This window comes from Mauremys mutica, chromosome 1, assembly GCF_020497125.1.
Source record: "Mauremys mutica isolate MM-2020 ecotype Southern chromosome 1, ASM2049712v1, whole genome shotgun sequence".
Taxonomy (NCBI): domain Eukaryota; kingdom Metazoa; phylum Chordata; order Testudines; family Geoemydidae; genus Mauremys; species Mauremys mutica.
Genome location: NC_059072.1, coordinates 365,576,602 through 365,597,352, shown reverse-complemented (window position 1 = coordinate 365,597,352; position 20,751 = coordinate 365,576,602). Strand labels below are relative to the sequence as shown.

General features: G+C 51.2%; 3 protein-coding genes, 1 long non-coding RNA gene and 2 pseudogenes across 4 annotated transcripts; 5 read left to right on the top strand and 1 right to left on the bottom strand.

Moving 5' to 3' along the window:
• The first annotated feature begins 3,094 nt into the window (after window positions 1-3,094).
• On the top strand, window positions 3,095-4,370 carry LOC123374617 (ubiquilin-1-like). The gene has a single exon (XM_045024778.1). The coding sequence runs from the start codon at window positions 3,183-3,185 to the stop codon at window positions 4,008-4,010; it is 828 nt and encodes a 275-aa protein (XP_044880713.1). The 5' UTR covers window positions 3,095-3,182; the 3' UTR covers window positions 4,011-4,370.
• LOC123362678 lies at window positions 4,125-4,790 on the top strand (annotated as a pseudogene).
• Window positions 4,791-8,849: 4,059 nt separating this feature from the next.
• On the top strand, window positions 8,850-9,794 carry LOC123374599 (olfactory receptor 51I1-like). The gene has a single exon (XM_045024722.1). It carries the CDS (start codon window positions 8,850-8,852, stop codon window positions 9,792-9,794), a length of 945 nt encoding a protein of 314 aa, XP_044880657.1.
• A 159-nt stretch (window positions 9,795-9,953) lies between these two features.
• Window positions 9,954-13,898, bottom strand: LOC123374644. The gene is made up of 3 exons (XR_006581148.1): window positions 13,862-13,898; window positions 10,543-10,646; window positions 9,954-10,062 (listed from the first exon to the last, which is right to left on the bottom strand). It is a non-coding gene; the product is annotated as an uncharacterized LOC123374644 (long non-coding RNA).
• A 117-nt stretch (window positions 13,899-14,015) lies between these two features.
• Window positions 14,016-15,484, top strand: LOC123362667 (annotated as a pseudogene).
• A 4,322-nt stretch (window positions 15,485-19,806) lies between these two features.
• LOC123374596 (olfactory receptor 51I1-like) lies at window positions 19,807-20,751 on the top strand. The gene has a single exon (XM_045024708.1). The coding sequence runs from the start codon at window positions 19,807-19,809 to the stop codon at window positions 20,749-20,751; it is 945 nt and encodes a 314-aa protein (XP_044880643.1).

Here is a 20,751-nt window from a genome sequence, read left to right as displayed (position 1 = left end):
GAGGAACTGGCAAGAGCAGTGGGAAGGCGAGGACAGCGCTGCAGAGTGGTGATGCAGTTTGCAGGGGAAAGGCTATTCACTAGAGTGGGTGGGACATTGCTCATGGGACCGTTTTCCGTCTGAAAATACCATTTCCAGAACCAAAACGGTCCACAGGACGGTGTCTATTTTGATGATATTTCCAACGGAGATGTGTCAAAATGAATCATTTCGACTTTCTTGTTTCATTTAATGTCAAGCTTTTTTGCTTAAATGAGGTAAAAACATTTCTATGAATATATCATATGATTTAGTCATTCTAATACTTGACATCAGGGGTTGGCAGCCTTTCAGCAGCGGTGTGCCGCGTCTTCATGTCCACACTCTAATTAAAGGCTTTGCGTGCCAGTAATACATGTTAACGTTTTTTAGAAGGTCTCTCTATACGTCTATAATATATAACCAAACTACTGTTATATATAAAGTGAACAAGGTTTTCAGAATGTTTCAGAAGCTTCATTTAAAATTAAATTAAACTGCAGATCTTAGTAGTTTCGTGTGATCCTTGCCCTTGCCTTTCCTTGCTGAGTTTTCCAGTGTCTGGTGGCGCGTATTTAGATACTTTAAGCTGCACACAGGCTTCTGAGTGATCAGTTGATAACCGGCTGGCAGGAGGTCAGCGGCTGGAACCCCAGATCGGCAGCTGAGGTGAGTGGAGCTGGCGGCTGGTAGGGCTGAGCAGCGCCGGAAGCCTGGACCTGTCTGGCAGGGGGCCTGCGCTGGAACGCCATCCGGAAGCAAGGTGAGTGGGGCTGCGGGGACTCCGGCTGGCAAGGTGCCAGCAGCCAGAACCCCAGAGCAGCAGTGGGCTGACCACTGCTCTGGGGTTTCCCCCACCGGCTCCTTGCCAGCTGGGGTCTCAGTCCGCTACCAGCCTGGGGTTTCTTCCCCCAGGCCAGCAGCTGGGCTTAGTGGGTCCGGTGGTGGGACCGTGGCTGGCAGGATCCAGTGGTGGAAACTCCAGAGCTGCAGCGGGCTGAGCTGCTCAGCCCACCGCCACTCTGGGGTTTCGGCTGTTGGCTCCTTGCCAGCTGGGGTCTCAGTCCGCCGCCAGCCTGGGCTTCCTTCACCCAGGCCAGCAGAGGGTGCTGAATGCTGAGTGCCATCAAAAATCAGCTCGGGTGACAAAGGGGGCACACGTGCCCTATGTTGCTGACCTCTGCTTTACATTATAGGAATGAGACAATGGGGTATTTCTGAATCACAGATTTACAGCATGTCCACGCTGTGAAAAATGCCCGTGCCCGTCTTACAGAAGCAGCGCTCAGTAGTGACTGGTTACTGTTGGGGGACAGCGATCGAGCTTTTATGCTTCCTAAACATACCGGTGCAGCTCATTCTCTTTATCAAGTTCTTCGAGTTCAGTTGTTACTCCCATAAATTCTCATGAGGGTTTTTTTTGTACATATATTGTCAATAATTTAAAGAGGGAAGGAAGCTAATTATGTCCCCTAGGAACATCCAGTTGACACCACAGAGGGACGTGGCAGAAACATCCTGCTCTGACGTCACAGAGGGACTAGGAGAGCCAGTCACGCACACGGCTCCCTTCACACACCCGCGTTACCAGCCTTTAGGCTTGACTGACTCTTCCCTCTGGCACTTTGGTGCTGGCCCAACAACAGGGATTGACAGATTCCAGCAGTGGGGGGGAGGGGAACACATGGGACAACAGATTTTTTTAACAGTCTCCTTGGTGACAGAAATGCAGCCAGAGGGACACTAGGAACCCGCAGTGCTGCATTGCCTCCAGGGCGCGTCACATCAGGGGCACCAATCTCCTCAGCCTTCCAGGGGGGCTTCGCTGTGAGGACAGGCCTCTCTGGGAGGCGGAGGGAAGGGTAAACGGCTGGAGCTCCTCTGATGGTTAGAAACCTTCCTCTAATTTCAAGCCTAAACTTGTTGATGGCCGGTTTCTATCCGTTTGTTCTTGTGTGCACATTGGCACTGAGCTTAAAGAACTCCTCTCCCTCCCTCTGATGTATTTCCAGAGAGCAATCATACAACCTTTCGGATTTTGCATGCCAGCAATCTGGTGCCGTTCCGGTGTAAGTGGAGCTCATCCCTCCTGTACAGACCACTCCTTCTCCAAAAGGTTCCCCAGTTCCTAGTAACCCTAAATCCCTCCTCCCTGCACCACCATCTCATCCACGCATTGAGACCCTGTAGCTCTGCCTGTCTGACTGGCGCTGCCCGTGGCACTGGAAGCATTTCAGCGACTGCTGCCATGGAGGTCCAGGACTTCAATCTCTTACCTAATAGCCTACATCTGGCCTCCAGGACCTGTCTCCTTCCTTCCCTATGTCACTGGTACCTACATATACCATGACCCCTGGCTCATCCCCAGCACTACCTGTAAGGTTATCTAGATATCTTGTGAGATCTGCTACCTTTGCACCCAGCAGGCAGTTCACCATGTGGTTCTCCCAGCCATCACAAGCCCAACTATCTATATTTCTAATAATGAAATCCCCCATTACTATTGCCTGTCTTGTCCTAATAACTGGGGTCCCTGCTGCGGAGGGGTGTCATCGGTCTGAGAGGAGACCATGACATCATCAAGAAGGTGGGTCCCCTACAAGGGATTGTCCCACTTTGCTGCAGGGATAGCTCAGTGTTTTGAGCTTTGGCCTGCTAAACCCAGAGTTGTGAGTTCAATCCTTCAGGGGACCATTTAGGGATCTGGGGCAAAAATCTGTCAGGGATGGTACTTGGTCTTGCTAGTGAAGCCAGAGGACTGGACTCGACGACCTTTCAAGGTCCCTTCCAGCTCTATGAGATAGATATATCTTCATATTAGATGCTTCTTGCCCCAAGATTTGCCATCTGCATGGGGGCATTTGCTTCCCAGCTCGCATTACCTGTGTATGATAGCGACTTTGGGGATGGTCCTTCCGCTCCAGCTGGGGACTACTTGCCCCATGGGGAACAAGGCAGGTGTCCATGTGGTTTCTTGCTTACAGTGACATCAGCAGGGATGTCACAGTGCACCCGGGCAGCCCCAGGAGGTTAGGAAGCTGCGAGCAGAGGAGCAGCAGGGGGCGGTGCGCAGCTGGCATGAGCGCTCTGGATTTGGACATTCCCAGCCCCTCTAAGTCTCTGGTCTCGCTGCTTTCCCAGAAGGGACCAGCGTCGTGTTAGCCATGGCTGGGAAGGGACAGGGCCCTGGCGGCAACCCTGCAGAGCCCCAGATCATCAAAGTGACAGTGAAGAGCCTTGAGGAAAGGGAGGAGTTTGCAGTGTGGGAGAACAGCACCATCGCCGACTTTCGAGGCGAAATCGCCAAGCGCTTCCACGCTCCCACCAACCTGCTCCTCTTGATCTTTGCTGGGAAAGTTTTGAACGACCGAGATACTCTCAGCCGGGCCGGGATCCATGACGGATTCACCATCCACCTTGTCATCAGGCTGCAAATGAGAGCAGAGGACCAGGCAGCTCAGCAAACTAACGCCAGCACACATCCTGCCACCCTTCCAGCTGGCTCAGCTGGTCTGGCAGATCTCAGCATGCTACCTGGGAATGCACCCAGCATTTTAGCTTTCCTAAATGAGTTCCAGCAGCTGCTGGTGGTCAACCCCGAAATGATCCTACAGATTCTGGAAAATCCCTTTGTCCAGAGCGTGCTGTCAAACGCCGACCTGATAACAGGGTTCTTAAGGGAACACCCCCTGTTCCAGCAGTTTGCGCAGGAGAATCCAGAGGTCAGCCACATCTGGAACAACCCAGCCCTCCTGCGAGAAATGATTGAGTTCATTAGGAACCCAGGGATGATGCAGGAAATACTGAGAAACAGGAGCCAGACTCTGCTGCTTGGTGGAGACAAAGTCTTGTGGCAAATGCTCCCTGATACTCCAATGCCAACTCTGCATGGACCACAGGCGCAGTGTGGGAGTGAGCCACCCCGGAACAAGCAGCCCCCAGCAGGGGTCAGCCAACCGTCCCACCCTTTGCCGAACCCTTGGGCCTCTTAGTTTGGTCCTCAGAGTTGCATCCCCCATCACAACCATGGCACTGACGTTGGGGGTATTCATGTCAGCAACAGCCCAAACTGCAGCACGGGGCAGAGCCCCTGGGTGCCGCCTGGAGTTGCAGCTGGGATGTGTAACACACCGGAAGTGCAGAACACCTCGCCAGAGATAACCAGGAATGCCCAGCCTTTCCAGAGCATCCTGTCTGTCCCCTACATGAGGAATATAATGCAGGCCCTGAGCCAGAATCCCAGTCTCATCGTGCACTTCATGCTGAGTAACCCCCGGTTCGTTGGTATCCTGCATCCACACCAAGACGTAGCGCGGGAGCTCCAAGCCCTCCTCCAGCTGCTGCACAGCCCAGACATGCCGTTAGTGATGGCAAACCCGAGAGCCACCAAGGCTCTGTTCCAGATTCAGCAGGGTTTCCAGACCCTGGGTCTGGACGTGCTCAGGTTCGCCCGAGGCAGCGCTCCTGGCTCAGGGACAGCGGGAAGCCCTGCTGATGGCGGATGAGTAACTGGGACTGGTTCTGAGCCATGTGAGAATGCAAGCCCAGCCCCAGGATCAGCCGAGTCGGGGTGCCAGCCCTGTAATGTTGAGCAAATCACGCAAGGTCTTGGTCAAGCAAGCCCCCCGCTTCCCCAAACTCCAGAAACCCAATTCCAGCAGCAACTGGAGCAGCTCTACGTAATAGGTTTCCTGAAGCATGAAGCCAACGCACAAGCTCTGAGAGCAGCTGGAGGAGATGTCAACACTGCGATGGACAAAGTTCTGGGGTAGTGGGGTCCCCCAGGGGTCTGTATTGGGAGCACTAGTATTCAACAGATTCATAAATGATCTGGGAAGAAGGGGAAAACAGTGATATGGCAAAGTTTGAAGATGATACAAAATTACTTAAGATAGTTAAGTCCAAAGCTGACTATAAAGACTTACAAAGGGATTTCTCAAAACTGGGTGACTGGGCAACACAATGGCAGATGAAATTCACTGTTGATAAACATCCCCTCCATGTGCAGCGGCAGTCAAAAAAGGGAACAGAATGTTGGGAACCATCAGGAAAGGGATAAATATCAGGCAGAAAATATCATATTGCCTCTCTATAGATCATGGCACACTCACACCTTGAATGCTGCCTGCAGTTCTGGTCGCCTCGTCTCAAGAAAGATATATTAGAATTGTAAAAGGCACAAAGAAGGGCAACAAAACTGATGAGGGGTATGAAACAGCTTCTGTATGAGGAGAGACTAACAGGACTGGGACTTTTCAGCCTAGAAAAGAAAGGAGTGAGGGGGATATGATCAAGGTCTATAAAATCATGACTGGTGTGGGGAAAGTAAATATGGAAGTGATATTTACTCCTTCTCATAACAGACAGATGGGGGTCACCCCATTCAATTAATAGGCAGCAGGTTTAAAAAAAAGCATATGGAAGTACATCTTCCACAATGTACAACCTGTGGAACTCATTGCCAGGGGATGTTGTGAAGGCCAAAGCTAGAAGAGGGCTCTAAAAAGCACTAGCTACGTTCATGGAGGACAGGTCCATCAATGGCTATTAGCCAGGATGGGCAGGGACGCAAAACCATGCTCTGAGTGTCCCAAGCCCCTGCTTGCCAGAAGCTGGGAGTGGACGACAGGAGATGGATCAATTGCTCATTGCCCTGTTCTGTTCATTCCCTCTGAAGCACCTGGGCCCTGGCCACTGTCACAAGTCAGGATTCTGGGCTAGATGGAATTGGACTCACTCAGTGTGGCTGTTCTTATTGTCTAGCCGAGGGGGAGCCGTGTTAGTCTGTAGCCACGAAAACAATGAGGAGTCTGGGGGCACCTTCAAGACTAACAGATTTGAATCTGCTAAATCTATTAGTCTTTAAGGTGCCCCCGGACTCCTCGTTATTCTTATTTTCTGCTGTTCTCATGTAGGATAATGGATACAAGCAGCAAAAGTCACAGGGCTCTTGCTACTCTATACGGCTCCTTTCCCTGATTAGCCCATGTTCAGACATCAGCCTCCGCTGGAGTTCCCAGGGGACTGTGGGACCCCCAAGGAGCTGCTGCCAGGATACAGTATAAATACTCTGCCGTGCCTGGCAGTCTGGGGCGTATACTCCAGGCAGGCTGGGTCCAGAGGCTTTTTTCCTCCATGGTGAAGATTTTCGTCATGTCCACCCTGGTGAGTCTGCTGCAGTTGAGAGAAGGGGGTTGATTACCTGACACCCTCTATTTTGAGTTTTATGGGGAGAAATGAGTCCAATAAAGCTTTAAAAAAGTTTGTAATCAGGACACATTTAAAATTGATTTCACCATTTAGCAGGAGATAATTTAGGTACCTAACTCTCATTGACACAAACACACACACACACAGAGACACACGCAGACACACAGACATATACACTCAAACACAGACACACACACACAGAGAAAGACACACATACACTCACCACAGAGGCAGACAGACACAGACACACAGAGATACATTCACACAAACACACAGACAGTCACACACTCACACACAGACACACTCACACAGACATGCACACACACAATCTCACACCCAGACACACACACACGGTTGCAGGTCGGTTTTTCCTCGGCACAGCTCAGCCCTGCCTGTGCCGCCCGCCCCAGGCTCCAGCAGGATGGAAGCTAGCACAGGCTGGGGTCCATGAGCAGTGGAATCGCCCCCCTGGCTTGCAGCACAGACGTAACCTTAGGGACAGATCCTGCCCAGGTTTAGAGGCTGCCCCGCCCTACTGAGCTCCACAGCATTGCACAGCCGCTGTGTAGGGCAGGACGGGGGCCAGCCTGCAACCTGTGAGTTCTCGTGGCTGGGGCCTGTCCCTTTAATCATTTGCCAAGCGCTGATGTGCACCTGTGGCTGCGGAATCATTAACATTCATGAGCAAGAATAAATCTGTCCTTTCCCCACCTTCAAAGAGGCTAAGAGGGCTGGGGAGCGTACGGCGTAATGCAGAGCACAGTTAAACGCAGGCCCCGATTCTGCTTTTAGCGGCATCCCTGTCCGAGGCGGGAAGACCCACCGCCCAGCTGGGAGGCCAGGCGCAGACGCACTGAGGGGACATGGGGCTTGCCACACTTCGCACTGTGCCAGAGTCAGAGCCGGCGGGCAGATCTCCAGTCTTCCCGCTGCTGTATGGGGGAGGGCGGCAGGGGAGTGACGGGTGGTGGAGAGGAGCCAGGTGCATCACTCCAGGCTGGCAGAGCTTCAGAGATTTCAGGCCAGAAGGGACCACTCTGATCAACTGCATTGCACAGGCCAGAGACCTGCCCTGAATTCATTTCTGTGTGAACTAGAGCCGTCTTAGCTGCCAGTGCTGGGGAATTCACAGCTGCCCTTGCGAAGGGCTCATTTCCCTTGCTGTTAACAATGTGCACCTTACTTTCACTCTGAATGTGACCAGCCGGGGGTGTGACGTTATTGATATAAATTAGGACCATATAGAACATGGGTTGCAACCAAGGTCCTGTAGTGTCACCAAATCTTAGGTAAAGGGGGTCATATAAGGTGTCTAAGACCAGGTTATGGGTTGCTGGTTATGATTATGCTGTCTGTGTGCATGTATCATTTTTAGTTGAAGTTATGTATATTGGCTCTATACTGTCTGTATTTCAAGTTGATGATGTGCTTCTGGGTGATATCCCAGACAAGCTGGTGTTAGCTCTGCCTAGCCTGCTTGATGGCCCATTAAGGACCATCAGCTACACAACTGACCCATGGAGAGAAGGCAGATGCAACTTGTAACTCAGCAAAGTATGCAGGGACTTGCCCATGTGACTGCAGACTCCATTTTGCTGTAATTTCCAACAGTAAGGACAAAGAGGTTCTTACACCTGGAAAAGTCTATATAAGGCTGATGCCTCATCTCCATCTTGTCTTCAATCCTGCTTCTTACCTCTGGAGGGACTTTGCTACAACCTGAAGCTCTGCACAAAGGACTGAATGACCCATCCCAGCGGGGGATGTTCCAGAGACTTCATTTGAACCTGCAGTTTATGCCATCACTGCTACAAGCCTGAACTAAGAACTTTGCCATTACTGTACGTAATTGATTCCATTTAACCAATTCTAGCTCTCATCTCTACCTTTTTCCCTTTATGAATAAACCTTTAGATTTTAGATTCTAAAGGATTGGCAACAGCGTGATTTGTGGGTAAGATCTGATGTGTATATTGACCTGGGTCTGGGGCTTGGTCCTTTGGGATCGAGGGAACCTTTTTCTTTTATTGGGGTGTTGGTTTTCATAACCATTCATCCCCAGGACGAGTGCACTGGTGGTGATACTGGGAGACTGGAGTGTCTAAGGAAATTGCTTGTGTGACTTGTGGTTAGCCAGTGGGGTGAAACCAAAGTCCTCTTTGTCTGGCTGGTTTGGTTTGCTTTAGAGGTGGAAAAACCCCAGCCTAGGGCTGTGACTGCCCTGTTTGAGCAATTGGTCCTGATTTGGCACTCTCAGTTGGGTCCTGCCAGAACCGCCTCATCACAGGGGGGCTAATCCATCAACCTCCTCCCTGAGGAACGTTGCTGAGCTGTGGACAGCGGGACTGTGGGAGCAGAATCTCTTGGTTCCCTCTAACGAGCTCGGGCTGGAAATGAATTCTTGGAACCTGGCTCTTCAGGCTTCATTCAGAACAACTCCTCCTTGATTTCACTGGGGAGAGCAGCCCCAGGCTTGCAGGACAGGCCCTTGTGCATTGGGATTCTGCAAGTCAATGCTGAACTGCAGGTCCCTTCCCGGTCACCTGGTCTCGAGGTAACTCTCAGGTTCATTTTGCATTTACACAGGGGGTTGGAGCTGACCGGGACAGCGACTGCTCATCATGGTGGATTTCAATAGCACCAGCTTCCATCCTGCCACATTCCAACTGACCGGGTTCCCAGGCCAGGAAGCTGCTCGCCACTGGATCTCGATCCCTTTCTGGGTGGTCTACATCACCGCCATGGTAGGGAATTGCACTGTTCTCTGCGTTATCTGGGCAGACCGGCGTCTCCACCAGCCCATGTATTTGTTCCTTTGCATGTTGTCGGTCAACGACCTCGGTATGTCTCTGTCGACCCTGCCCACGGTGCTCAGCATCTTCTGCTTCGATGTCACAGACGTCGCGTTCAACGCCTGCCTGGCCCAGATGTTTTTCATTCACTCCTTTTCCTTCATGGAGTCGGGGATTTTACTGGCCATGTCATTCGATCGCTTTGTCGCCATCTGTGACCCACTGCGCTATGCGGCCATCTTGACCAACCCCAGGATTGTGAGGATTGGGCTGGCTCTTGTGATTAAAAGTTCCAGCATGCTCCTCCCTTTCCCCTTTCTGATTAAACGGCTGCCGATCTGCAAAGGCAATGTCCTCTCCCACGCCTACTGCTTGCACTCTGACATGATGAGACTGGCGTGTGCGGACACAACCGTTAATAACATCTATGGATTGTTTGCCACCCTTCTCACTTATGGCTTAGACTCGGTGTTCATCATCCTCTCTTATGTCAAGATTCTAAGGACTGTTTTTAATATTGCATCTCATGAACAGCGCCTCACGGCCCTAAACACCTGCGCCTCGCACATCTGTGCTGTCCTACTGTTTTATGTCCCAATAGTTGCTGTTGCTGTTATGCACAGGTTTGGGGGAAACGTCCCTCGTCTTGTGCAAATTCTTATGTCTTATGCCTGTCTCTTTATCCCCCCTGTGTTAAACCCAATTGTTTACAGTGTGAAGACAAAGGAGATTCGCAAGGGGATCTCCCGAATATTCTCCAGAGATTTAACGTGACCTGGGAGTTGTGTCGGATATGGTTTTGTTGGACAAGTTTTGAATAGCTTGTTGACTGAACGTCGTATCTTCTCAGAGGACATTCAAACCTCTCCAACGATAAAATACTAGAACAATTCAAACTGTGTATAGGCCGTTGCCTGTAAAAGATTGCATTATCTCCTCTTGTGCCTTTAAATTACAGTCTCAGATGTTAAAGTCAATAAAAGTCAATCAGTCTTTTGGGCAGGGACTGTGGCTTCCAGCGGGGGTGAGCAGTGCCCGGTACCTGAATAGAAAATAAAAAACAGGTAGAAGGAAACACACCTCTCAAATCTATAACTTTCTGGGGTGAATCGAGCCACGTTCTGCAGCCGGGGCCGCCTGTCTGTCCTGTTTGCGATGGGCGCCAGCACTATCTCAAAGCAGTAGATTAACAGTAGTTGTCACTGGGGGGAGGCTGCGCACTTTTTTGCATCTGCAAATTGAGCAACTTGCACATACCTGGGGCTCCAGGTGTCCTTCTGTCGCACCCCACAAGCTCACTATGTGCCACCCCCTATTTAAGGGAACTCATGCAAATCCCCCCCACCACATTCTCAGTCTCTCAGAGAAGTCTTCCAAAGGGGCAACATTTGAAAGTGCTTTGGATGGCCCGAGCTGAGACGGGGGGCAGTTGTTCTGCTGGGAGGTGTGTATTGCTCCCATCAAACACTGCTTTGATCTAGAGTCAATTCCTGAGGTGGCTGAAACAGCCGGTTCTACTTACCAGATGCCAAGGACTCCTCCTTGTGTTCCCCTTTTCTCCTTTCCTGATTCGCTCATTGCCACTAACATCCACAGGGCTGCACCCGCTGATGGCTAGAACATTCCCTGAAATTTGGGAATTGATCAGCTGCAGCATTCAAACGTCATCGCGTTACAGACAGACAAATAAACAGAGACCTGGCATTGGTTTGCATGTGTGACCGCACTTCGCTTGGCTATGTATATTCAAGAACAGATAAACAGCTTTGAGGAATGAGAAATTGGACAGAAATACATTCAATACAACAGGCCCAGGACATAAATTGTATTTGTCGTCCCTACTCTCCACGGTGTCCATTTCTGTTCCTTCAGTGTCCCCAGCCTCTGTTTGCCAGAAGCTGGGAATGGGCCACAGGGGATGGATCACTTGGTGATTCCCTGTTCTGTTCATTCTCTGGGGGGCACCTGGCTCTGGCCACTGTCTGAAGACAGGAGACTGGGCTGTATGGAACTGGTCTGATTCAGTATGGCTGGTCCTATGCAGTCACTGTTAAAGTTGCCATTGCTGCGACTGAGGAACTGGCAAGAGCAGTGGGAAGGCGAGGACAGCGCTGCAGAGTGGTGATGCAGTTTGCAGGGGAAAGGCTATTCACTAGAGCAGGTGGGACATTGCTCATGGAACTTTTTCCTGTCTGAAAATGCCATTTCCAGAACCAAAACGGTCCACAGGACGGTGTCCATTTTGATGACATTTCCAACGGAGACGTGTCAAAATGAATCATTTTGACTTTCTTGTTTCATTTAATGTCAAGCTTTTTTGTTTAAATGAGGTAAAAACATTCTAGGTTGACATTCCTGGGTTTATTAATGCAAAGGGGACGTTTCACCTGCTCTGGGTGAGAGCCTCCTCCCCTCCTGATGGTGCACAATTTGAGCAAGTTACGTGCTTCATCTGGTTAGACCAGTGGACCGGGGCTCTCAGGGGGAACAGAGAATCCTTTTTCTAGTGGCCTGGCTGGTGGGTCTGGCTCATGTGCTCAGGGTCAAAAAGGTCACCGGATTTGAAATAGTGAAGGGATTTCCCACTGGTCGGACTAACAGGGACCGTGGGGTTTTTTGTCTTCTTCTGCAGCCTGGGATGTGGGTCACCTGCTGTGATCACCGGGGCATGTCTCACCTGATCTATCCCCTGCCACTGCAGGGGCCTCAGGCATTGGGGGCACCTCGGTCCTTCCTGTTCTCTGCCTGCCGGCTGAAATGCTTTGCTCTAACTAAAGTTTGGCTACTCAGTAGAGAGGTACCTGAGTGAGGTTCTCTGGCCTGTGCCATGCAGAAGTTCAGGTCTACATCTATGAAACTATGAAACTTCCTCAGGAACTTACGTTTATTTACTCGAATTAATATATGCTGCCTCTGGGTTAGGAAAACCCAGCCCATCCCCAAAGAGCACCCCCCGTTCCGATTCGCATTGACCTGCTGTCAGTGGAAGCTATGCCTGAGCAAGGACTGCAGAATCCAGACCCAAGCAAATAGCTGATAAGGTCAGAACATGCTGGGATTGGCTTCTTGCCATTTGTAGCAGAGAGAGAACTCATGGGTGGCTGGAGCCGGCTCGCTGAGATTTACTGCCCTGCCTAGACTCTGGTTTGGAAAGTTATTAACATTTTAAATAGCAGCGTTATCATGGTCATCGGGAGCGGCCTGGATAATTTCAGCTGGGCTGTGTGGGGAAGCAGGAGGATCCAGCCTGCAGGGAGACGTGTCTAGGTGGATGAGAGGCCCCATGGAAATGCTGATATATTAGAGCAATTAGCAAGACAGTCGCCTTCAGCTGCGGGTCAGTGGGTGTAACCGAGAGCAGCAATCGGTCCCCGGCCCATAGAGAAGCTGCCGGGTTTGACTGTGAACAGAGCTCATGACACAGCAGCTGCTCGCTGATGGATAAAGGCCTAAAGGTAATAATTGGAGATACACCAATCTCCTAGAACTGGAAGGGACCTTGAAAGGTCATCGAGTCCAGCCCCTGCCTTCACTAGCAGGACCAATTTTTTGCCCCAAATCCCTAAGTGGCCTCCTCAAGGATTGAATTCACAACCCTGGTTTTAGCAGGCCAATGCTCAAACCACTGAGCTATCCCTCCCCCCTGCGAGAGGGCGACTCCTCAGGCTGTGCCATTGGCCCCAGTTCTGCAGCCAGTCACGCACATGGCTCCCTTCACACACGCGGGTTACCGGGTAGGACTGGATGCTCTGCTCTCTGGCACTTTGGTGCTGGCCCAACAACAGGGATTGACAGATTCCAGCAGCAGGGCGGGGAGGGGAACACATGGGTCAGCTTCATTTTTTTTAACAGTCTCCTTGGTGACAGAAATGCAGCCAGAGGGACACTAGGAACCCGCAGTGCTGCATTGCCTCCAGGGCGCGTCACATCAGGGGCACCAATCTCCTCAGCCTTCCAGGGGGGCTTCGCTGTGAGGACAGGCCTCTCTGGGAGGCGGAGGGAAGGGTAAACGGCTGGAGCTCCTCTGATGGTTAGAAACCTTCCTCTAATTTCAAGCCTAAACTTGCTGATGGCCGGTTTCTATCCGTTTGTTCTTGTGTCCACATTGGCACTGAGCTTAAAGAACTCCTCTCCCTCCCTCTCATGTATTTCCAGAGAGCAATCGTACAACCTTTCGGATTTTGCATGCCAGCAATCTGGTGCCGTTCCGGTGTAAGTGGAGCTCATCCCTCCTGTATAGACCACTCCTTCTCCAAAACATTCCCCAGTTCCTAGTAACCCTAAATCCCTCCTCCCTGCACCACCGTCTCATCCACGCATTGAGACCCTGAAGCTCTGCCTGTCTGACTGGCCCTGCCCGTGGCACTGGAAGCATTTCAGCGACTGCTGCCATGGAGGTCCTTGACTTCAATCTCTTACTTAGTCGCCTACATCTGGCCTCCAGGACCTGTCTCCTATCCTTCCCTATGTCACTGGTACCTACATATACCATGACCCCTGGCTCATCCCCAGCATTACCTGTAAGGTTATCTAGATATCTTGTGAGATCTGCTACCTTTGCACCCAGCAGCCAGTTCACCATGTGGTTCTCCCAGCCATCACAAGCCCAACTATCTATATTTCTAATAATGAAATCCCCCATTACTATTGCCTGTCTCGTCCTAATAACTGGGGTCCTGCTGCGGAAGGGTGTCATCGGTCTGAGAGGAGACCATGACATCATCAGGAAGGTGGGTCTCCACTATGGGATCATCCCCCTTTGTTGCAGCTCAATGCTTCCTGCCCCAAGATTTGCCTTCTCCTTAACTGCATGGGGGCATTTGCTTCCCAGCTCGCATTACCTGTGTATGATAGCGACTTTGGGGATGGTCCTTGCGCACCAGCTGGGGACTACTTGCCCCATGGGGAACAAGGCAGGTGTCCATGTGGTTTCTTGCTTACAGTGACATCAGCAGGGATGTCACAGTGCACCCGGGCAGCCCCAGGAGGTTAGGAAGCTGCGAGCAGAGGAGCAGCAGGGGGCGGTGCACAGCTGGCATGAGCGCTCTGGATTTGGACATTCCCAGCCCCTCTAAGTCTCTGGTCTCGCTGCTTTCCCAGAAGGGACCAGCGTCGTGTGAGCCATGGCTGGGAAGGGACAGGGCCCTGGCGGCAACCCTGCAGAGCCCCAGATCATCAAAGTGACAGTGAAGAGCCTTGAGGAAAGGGAGGAGTTTGCAGTGTGGGAGAACAGCACCATCGCCGACTTTTGAGGCGAATTCGCCAAGCGCTTCCACGCTCCCACCAACCTGCTCCTCTTGATCTTTGCTGGGAAAGTTTCGAACGACCGAGATACTCTCAGCCAGGCCGGGATCCATGACGGATTCACCATCCACCTTGTCATCAGGCCGCAAATGAGAGCAGAGGACCAGGCAGCTCAGCAAACTAACGCCAGCACACATGCTGCCACCCTTCCAGCTGGCTCAGCTGGTCTGGCAGATCTCAGCATGCTACCTGGGAATGCACACAGCATTTTAGCTTTCCTAAATGAGCTCCAGCAGCTGCTGGTGGTCAACCCTGAAATGATTCTACAGATTCTGGAAAATCCCTTTGTCCAGAGCGTGCTGTCAAACGCCGACCTGATAACAGGGTTCTTAAGGGAACACCCCCTGTTCCAGCAGTTTGCGCAGGAGAATCCAGAGGTCAGCCACATCTGGAACAACCCAGCCCTCCTGCGAAAAATGATTGAGTTTGTTAGGAACCCAGGGATGATGCAGGAAATACTGAGAAACAGGAGCCAGACTCTGCTGCTGGATGGAGACAAAGTCTTATGGGAAATGCTCCCTGATACTCCAATGCCGACTCTGCATGGACCACAGGCGCAGTGTGGGAGTGAGCCACCCCGGAACAAGCAGCCCCCAGCAGGGGTTAGCCAACCGTCCCACCCTTTGCCGAACCCTTGGGCATCTCAGTTTGGTCCTCAGAGTTGCATCCCCCATCACAACCATGGCATTGACACTGGGGGTATTCATGTCAGCAACAGCTCAAACTGCAGCATGGGGCAGAGCCCCTGGGTGCCGCCTGGAGTTGCAGCTGGGATGTGTAACACACCGGAAGTGCAGAACACCTCGCCAGAGATAACCAGGAATGCCCAGCCTTTCCAGAGCATCCTGTCTGTCCCCTACATGAGGAATATAATGCAGGCCATGAGTCAGAACCCCAGTCTCATTGTGCACTTCATGCTGAGTAACCCCCGGTTCATTGGTATCCTGCATCCCCACCAAGAAGTAGCGTGGGAGCTCCAAGCCCTCCTCCAGCTGCTGCACAGCCCAGACATGCCGTTAGTGATGACAAACCCGAGAGCCACCAAGCCTCTGTTCCAGATTCAGCAGGGTTTCCAGATCCTGGGTCTGGAAGTGCTCAGGTTCGCCCGAGGCAGCGCTCCTGGCTCAGGGGCAGCGGGAAGCCCTGCTGATGGCGGATGAGTAACTGGGACTGGTTCTGAGCCACGTGAGAATGCAAGCCCAGCCCCAGGATCAGCCGAGTCGGGGTGCCAGCCCTGTAATGTTGAGCAAATCACGCAAGGTCTTGGTCAAGCAAGCCCCCCGCTTCCCCAAACTCCAGAAACCCAATTCCAGCAGCAGCTGGAGCAGCTCTACGTAATGAGTTTCCTGAAGCATGAAGCCAACGCACAAGCTCTGAGAGCAGCTGGAGGAGATGTCAACACTGCGATTGACAAAGTTCTGGGGTAGTGGGGTCCCCAGGGGTCTGTATTGGGAGCACTAGTATTCAACAGATTCATAAATGATCTGGGAAGAAGGGGAAAACAGTGATATGGCAAAGTTTGAAGATGATACAAAATTACTCAAGATAGTTAAGTCCAAAGCTGACTATGGAGACTTACAAAGGGATTTCTCAAAACTGGGTGACTGGGCAACACAATGGCAGATGAAATTCACTGTTGATAAACATCCCCTCCATGTGCAGCGGCAGTCAAAAAAGGGAACAGAATGTTGGGAACCATCAGGAAAGGGATAAATATCAGACAGAAAATATCATATTGCCTCTCTATAGATCATGGCACACTCACACCTTGAATAGTGCGGGCAGTTCCTCATCCCGAGAAAGATATATTAGAATTGTAAAAGGCACAAAGAAGGGCAACAAAATTGATGAGGGGTATGAAACAGCTTCTGTATGAGGAGAGACTAACAGGACTGGGACTTTTCAGCCTAGAAAAGAGATGACTGGCGGGGGGGGGGGATATGATCGAGGTCTATAAAATGGTGACTGCTGTGGGGAAAGTAAATATGGAAGTGATATTTACTCCTTCTCCTAACACACAGACCAGGGTCACCCCATTCAATTAATAGGCAGCAGGTTTAAAAAAAGCATAAGGAAGTTCTTCTTCCACAATGTACAACCTGTGGAACTCATTGCCAGGGGATGTTGTGAAGGCCAAAGCTAGAAGAGGGCTCTAAAAACCATTAGATACATTCATGGAGGATAGGTCCATCAATGGCTATTAGCCAGGATGGGCAGGGATGCAAAACCATGCTCTGAGTGTCCCAAGCCCCTGCTTGCCAGAAGCTGGGAGTGGACGACAGGAGATGGATCAATTGCTCATTGCCCTGTTCTGTTCATTCCCTGTGAAGCACCTGGGCCCTGGGCACTGTCACAAGTCAGGATTCTGGGCTAGATGGAATCGGTCTGACTCAGTGTGGCTGTTCGTATTGTCTAGCCGAGGGGGAGCCGTGTTAGTCTGTAGCCACGAAAACAACGAGGAGTCCGGGGGCACCTTCAAGACTAACAGATTTGAATCTGCTAAATCTGTTAGTCTTTAAGGTGCCCCCGGACTCCTCGTTATTCTTATTTTCTGCTGTTCTCATGTAAGATAATGGATACAAGCAGCAAAAGTCACAGGGCTCTTGCTACTCTATACGGCTCCTTTCCCTGATTAGCCCATGTTCAGACATCAGCCTCCGCTGGAGTTCCCAGGGGACTGTGGGACCCCCAAGGAGCTGCTGCCAGGATACAGTATAAATACTCTGCCGTGCCTGGCAGTCTGGGGCGTATACTCCAGGCAGGCTGGGTCCAGAGGCTTTTTTCCTCCATGGTGAAGATTTTCGTCATGTCCACCCTGGTGAGTCTGCTGCAGTTGAGAGAAGGGGGTTGATTACCTGACACCCTCTATTTTGAGTTTTATGGGGAGAAATGAGTCCAATAAAGCTTAAAAAAAGTTTGTAATCAGGACACTTTTAAAATTGATTTCACCATTTAGCAGGAGATAATTTAGGTACCTAACTCTCATTGACTCAAACACACACACACACAGAGACACACGCAGACACACAGACACATACACTCAAACACAGACACACACACACAGAGAAAGACACACATACACTCACCACAGAGGCAGACAGACACAGACACAGAGAGATGCATTCACACAAACACACAGACAGTCACACACTCACACACAAACACTCACACAGACATGCACACACACAATCTCACACCCAGACACACACACACGGTTGCAGGTCGGTTTTTCCTCGGCACAGCTCAGCCCAGCCTGTGCCGCCCGCCCCAGGCTCCACCTCGATAAAAGCTAGCACAGGCTGGGGTCCATGAGAAGGGGAATCACCCCCCTGGCTTGCAGCACAGACGTATCCTTAGGGACAAATCCTGCCCAGGTTTAGGGGCATTCCAGCCTTACTGAGCTTCACAGCATTGCACAGCCGCTGTGTAGGGCAGGACGGGGGCCAGCCTGCAACCTGTGAGTTCTTGTGGCTGGGGCCTGTCCCTTTAATCATTTGCCAAGCGCTGATGTGCACCTGCGGCTGCGGAATCATTAACATTCATGAGCAAGAATAAATCTGTCCTTTCCCCGCCTTCAAAGCGGCTAAGAGGGCTGGGGAGCGTACGGCGTAATGCAGAGCACAGTTAAACGCAGGCCCCGATTCTGCTTTTAGCGGCATCCCTGTCCGAGGCGGGAAGACCCACCGCCCAGCTGTGAGGCCGGGCGCAGACGCACTGAGGGGTCATGGGGCTTGCCACACTTCGCACTGTGCCAGAGTCAGAGCCGGCGGGCAGGTCTCCAGCCTTCCCGCTGCTGTATGGGGGAGGGCGGCAGGGGAGTGACGGGTGGTGGAGAGGAGCCAGGTGCATCACTCCAGGCTGGCAGAGCTTCAGAGATTTCAGGCCAGAAGGGACCACTCTGATCAACTGCATCGCACAGGCCAGAGGCCTGCCCTGAATTCATTCCTGTGTGGACTAGAGCCGTCTCAGCTGCCAGTGCTGGGGAGTTCACAGCTGCCCTTGCGAAGGGCTCATTTCCCTTGCTGTTAACAATGTGCACCTTACTTCCACTCTGAATGTGACCAGCCGGGGGTGTGACGTTATTGATATAAATTAGGACCATATAGAACATGGGTTGCAACCAAGTTCCTGTAGTGGCACCAAATCATAGGTAAAGGGGGTCATATAAGGTGTCTAAGACCAGGTTATGGGTTGCTGGTTATGATTATGCTGTCTGTGTGCATGTATCATTTTTAGTTGAAGTTATGTATATTGGCTCTATACTGTCTGTATTTCAAGTTGGTGATGTGCTTCTGGGTGATATCCCAGACAAGCTGGTGTTAGCTCTGCCTAGCCTGCTTGATGGCCCATTAAGGACCATCAGCTACACAATTGACCCATGGAGAGAAGGCAGATTCACCTTGTAACTCAGCAAAGTATGCAGGGACTTGCCCAAGTGACTCCAGACTCCATTTTGCTGTAATTTCCAACAGTAAGGACAAAGAGGTTCTTACACCTGGAAAAGACTATATAAACCTGATGCCTCATCTCCATCTTGTCTTCAATCCTGCTTCTTACCTCTGGAGGGACTTTGCTACAACCTGAAGCTCTGCACAAAGGACTGAATGACCCATCCCAGCGGGGGATGTTCCAGAGACTTCATTTGAACCTGCAGTTTATGCCATCACTGCTACAAGCCTGAACTAAGAACTTTGCCATTACTGTATGTAATTGATTCCATTTAACCAATTCTACCTCTCATCTCTACCTTTTTCCCTTTATGAATAAACCTTTAGATTTTAGATTCTAAAGGATTGGCAACAGCGTGATTTGTGGGTAAGATCTGATGTGTATATTGACCTGGGTCTGGGGCTTGGTCCTTTGGGATCGAGAGAACCTTTTTCTTTTATTGGGGTGTTGGTTTTCATAACCATTCATCCCCAGGATGAGTGCACTTGTGGTGATACTGGGAGACTGGAGTGTCTAAGGAAATTGCTTGTGTGACTTGTGGTTAGCCAGTGGGGTGAGACCAAAGTCCTTTTTGTCTGGCTGGTTTGGTTTGCTTTAGAGGTGGAAAAACCCCAGCCTAGGGCTGTGACTGCCCTGTTTGAGCAATTGGTCCTGATTTGGCACTCTCAGTTGGGTCCTGCCAGAACCGCCTCATCACAGGGGGGCTAATCCATCAACCTCCTCCCTGAGGAACGTTGCTGAGCTGTGGACAGCGGGACTGTGGGAGCAGAATCTCTTGGTTCCCTCTAACGAGCTCGGGCTGGAAATGAATTCTTGGAGCCTGGCTCTTCAGGCTTCATTCAGAACAACCCCTCATTGATTTCACTGGGGAGAGCAGCCCCAGGCTTGCAGGACAGGCCCTTGTGCATTGGGATTCTGCAAGTCAATGCTGAACTGCAGGTCCCTTCCCGGTCACCTGGTCTCAGAGTAACTCTCAGGTTCATTTTGCATTTACACAGGGGGTTGGAGCTGACCAGAACAGCGACTGCTCATCATGATGGATTTCAATAGCACCAGCTTCCATCCTGCCACATTCCAGCTGACCGGGTTCCCAGGCCAGGAAGCTGCTCGCCACTGGATCTCGATCCCTTTCTGGGTGGTCTACATCACCGCCATGGTAGGGAATTGCACTGTTCTCTGCGTTATCTGGGCAGACCGGCGTCTCCACCAGCCCATGTATTTGTTCCTTTGCATGTTGTCAGTCAACGACCTCGGTATGTCTCTGTCAACCCTGCCCACGGTGCTCAGCATCTTCTGCTTCGATGTCACAGACGTCGCCTTCAACGCCTGCCTGGCCCAGATGTTTTTCATTCACTCCTTTTCCTTCATGGAGTCGGGGATTTTACTGGCCATGTCGTTTGATCGCTTTGTCGCCATCTGTGACCCACTGCGCTATGCGGCCATCTTGACCAACCCCAGGATTGTGAGGATCGGGCTGGCCCTTGTGATTAAAAGTTCCAGCATGCTCCTCCCTTTCCCCTTTCTGATTAAACGGCTGCCGATCTGCAAAGGCAATGTCCTCTCCCACGCCTACTGCTTGCACTCTGACATGATGAGACTGGCGTGTGCGGACACAACCGTTAATAACATCTATGGATTGTTTGCCACCCTTCTCACTTATGGCTTAGACTCGGTGTTCATCATCCTCTCTTATGTCAAGATTCTAAGGACTGTTTTTAATATTGCATCTCATGAACAGCGCCTCACGGCCCTAAACACCTGCGCCTCGCACATCTGTGCTGTCCTACTGTTTTATGTCCCAATAGTTGCTGTTGCTGTTATGCACAGGTTTGGGGGAAACGTCCCTCGTCTTGTGCAAATTCTTATGTCTTATGCCTGTCTCTTTATCCCCCCTGTGTTAAACCCAATTGTTTACAGTGTGAAGACAAAGGAGATTCGCAAGGGGATCTCCCGAATATTCTCCAGAGATTTAACGTGA